Source organism: Ursus maritimus, unplaced genomic scaffold (genome assembly GCF_017311325.1).
Source record: "Ursus maritimus isolate PB19 unplaced genomic scaffold, ASM1731132v1 scaffold_7, whole genome shotgun sequence".
Taxonomy (NCBI): domain Eukaryota; kingdom Metazoa; phylum Chordata; class Mammalia; order Carnivora; family Ursidae; genus Ursus; species Ursus maritimus.
The window spans coordinates 51,655,261-51,658,127 of NW_024426885.1; the positions used below are offsets into that span (position 1 = coordinate 51,655,261).

General features: G+C 55.7%; 1 protein-coding gene across 1 annotated transcript in view; it reads right to left on the reverse strand.

The window, feature by feature from the left end:
• Positions 1-1,822, reverse strand: part of PLAU (plasminogen activator, urokinase) — a 6,982-nt gene extending 5,160 nt beyond the window's left edge. Inside the window, exons 1-4 of the mRNA XM_040624603.1 lie at positions 1,669-1,822; positions 1,255-1,342; positions 726-759; positions 466-573 (exon numbers count right to left, since the gene is read on the reverse strand). Of these exons, the coding sequence (XP_040480537.1) occupies positions 466-573; positions 726-759; positions 1,255-1,311 (199 nt within the window). The 5' untranslated portion in view covers positions 1,312-1,342; positions 1,669-1,822. The remainder of the gene's footprint in view (positions 1-465; positions 574-725; positions 760-1,254; positions 1,343-1,668) is intronic.
• Positions 1,823-2,867: the final 1,045 nt, after the last annotated feature.

Consider the following 2,867-nt stretch of genomic DNA (forward strand, 5'->3'; position numbering starts at 1 on the left):
TCAGGTCTGAGGGCATGGTACTGTTTCAGAAGAACGGTGGGAGAGTTCCAGGCCAGGCAGTTCCGGCCGTTGATATCGGTGTTGGCTTTCCCTCGGTAAGAGTGACCATTCCCCTCATAGCAGGTTGTCGATGTATCTAGGGAAGAATGTGAGGATGAGAGATATTAGAAAGAAGAGGAAATTCAGACAGGCATTTTAGAGATCCTGTCAGGCCTCACATGATTTCAGGCCTGGCAGAAAACACTAGATAGGGTCTCCTTCCATCCCCATCCCACATTTGTGCAGCCAGAGATTCATGAAACAGTATGTGTTTGTGTTTGACTGTGTGTCTCACACAGGGATGAAGATGTCCCCCGCTCCACCTCCAACTCCTAACTCTCGCCTGCTCTTGTACCCCGCCCATCTCTTCCTGCCCCCAAATCTCTGGTGCCCCTTCCTCCCCAGTTAGAGTCAGGATCCCCATACCTATCTCACAGTGTTCCCCTTGGAATTTCTTTGGGCAGCTGCATCGATGAATGTTGGAGAAGTACTTGTAGGACACACATGTTCCTCCATTCAGACAACCGCAGTTTGCTGGAGATCACAAAGGTGGCATTACGTAAGCAAGGAGCCTAGGAGGAGGCAAGGGGGAGCCAGCCCTGCAGCAGGGTCAGGGAGGGGCTGCCCCCTGAGTCTTTTCCAAGAGGGCTGTACAGTCAGATATTGTGCAATGGGTGGATACTCACATGCACTAGACACTGGATGAAGTTCATGGCTGCCCTGGAAGAGATGGAGGGGAGGGGAAAGTTTATCAAAGGTCTCATGCTCCTGGAACTCAAGGCCGGGCGGTATGGACGACAAACTGGCCCCAATCCCAAATCTCACCCTTTCCTCCGGCTCCCTCTCTCTTCACCTCGTTCATATCTAACTAGCCCTCACATGGAAGATCATAGGTTTCAAGCAGGTAGAAACGGATTGACTCAAGCAAGCTTCACATACAGGGTGCAAGAAGGCGGGGGGGCGGGGGACAGTCTCTGAGGCTTCTTCCTCCCTTGCCCGAATGTGCGAACTCCCTTGGTTCTCAGGATTCCCACTGCCACACCTGTCCGCCTCCCCCCTACCCCCCCACCCCCCGCCGATGGTCTGGCCCCGCCGTGGATGGAATCCAGAGACTCCAGCTCCCAGGGCAGCCGCGACTCTCCCACTCCCCGGCGCTGTTCGGGATCCTGCAAGCCCCCTCCCGCCGCCGTAAGTCAGAGCGGGAAAGCCACTTACTTCAGAGTCGCTCACCACTAGGGCATAGAGGAGCAGGCACGTCACCAGGACTCTCATGGTGGCGAGGCTGGGGCTCTAGACAGCGGGTCTGCAAGGGAGGGAGAAGTCAACTTGAGGTAGAAGCGGAGGAGCGAGAAGGTGGGCCGGCTGGGTTACCGCAGTTCGCGGCGGGAATCCCTAGGTCTCCTGCGGGGCGCGCACGCGCTGACCAGGCTCCCCAGGCCCAGCCGTCTGTCCCCGCTGGGGGCTCAGGCGTCCGGGCACCCACGGGGGGATGCACAGGCACCGGGAGCGGTGACTCAGGCTCGGCCGCTGTTGCCGAGCCGGGGCCGCCGGGGCCGCCGGGGCCGCGGGAGTTGGGGGAAGGGAAGCCCGCAGGACCAGCCCTGCGCAATTAGGGTGGCCTGCACTCACCAGTAGCTGCGGCAGGAGGGACACAGAACCGGGACGGCGGGACAGGTTGACCCTCGGACAATCCGCGGGGCTTTGGGGCTCCAGTCGCCGCGCTGTGCTGCGAGCCGGCTGCGGGGCTCTATATCAGGACCCGCCCCAGCCTGGCCCCGCCCCAGCCTGGGATCTCCCCAACCCTTCCCGTCCCTCAGCTTCCCTGGGGACAGCCGCGACCTGTACCCGTGGGCTTCCACAGCCTTGACTCAGAGTGAGGGGCAGAGCGGTCCCCAGCGGAGGGGACGAACAGAGAGCTCCAGAGGCATCTAAATTCCTCACCCCCTCCTCCCATTCACCTGGCCTGGGGCCCACCCCAGGGCAGAGGGCCTCCAATCGCGCTAGAGAGACTGTCCTCTGTCCAGCTCTACTGTCTCTTCCCAGGTCCCCTAAATCAGCTCTTCTCCAGTCTTTCCACCTTCGGCCCCCAACTGCCAAAGAGAGTGATTAGGAACCCTGGGTATAGGGGCATAGTGCGCAGCCCTTAGAGCTAAGTCTCTTTCTCAGCGTGAAAATGCACTTGACAGGGGCCTCCTGGCTGGCTCAATCCCGGGAGCACCCGACTCTTCTGCTCTGGGTTGTGAGTTCCAGCCCCAGGTTGGGTGTAGGAGATTACTTAAAATAAAATCTTTGAAAAGAAAGAAAATGCACATGACACACGCTGGCTAACTCCTGCTAACAGGAGCTATGAATACTAGCTCCCCAAAATTCATCAACACAACCAGTGGATAAGACAAAGTTGAGTTTATCGCTTACCAAGGTAAGGGCCTTTGGTAGTGGCTGGCCAGGGCAGCGTGTAGGCAAGATCAGATGTTACTGAGAATTTGCCATTTGGTTTAAGGGTGGTCTTTGAAAGTGAAGACTTGATAAGGATTGGATAAAGATCATGGTATATTATAGGATTGTGAGAACAAAGTCTAAGGCCACAAACTATTGATGCTTTCTATTGGATTATTGATGGATCTTTCAAAACGTTCCTATAACAAACAATCCCTTTATTTGCCTGGGCCAGAGTATAGTTAGGTAATAAAGACAAAATAATAGTAAAGCCTTGTTAACATAGGCAGTAAACTGTGGAGAGGTAGGAAGTTCTGTTTTCACATCTAAGGAGAGGAATTGGGGAACTGGAGGCCAAGAATGAGATTTATTTTTTACTGTATGTCCTTTTG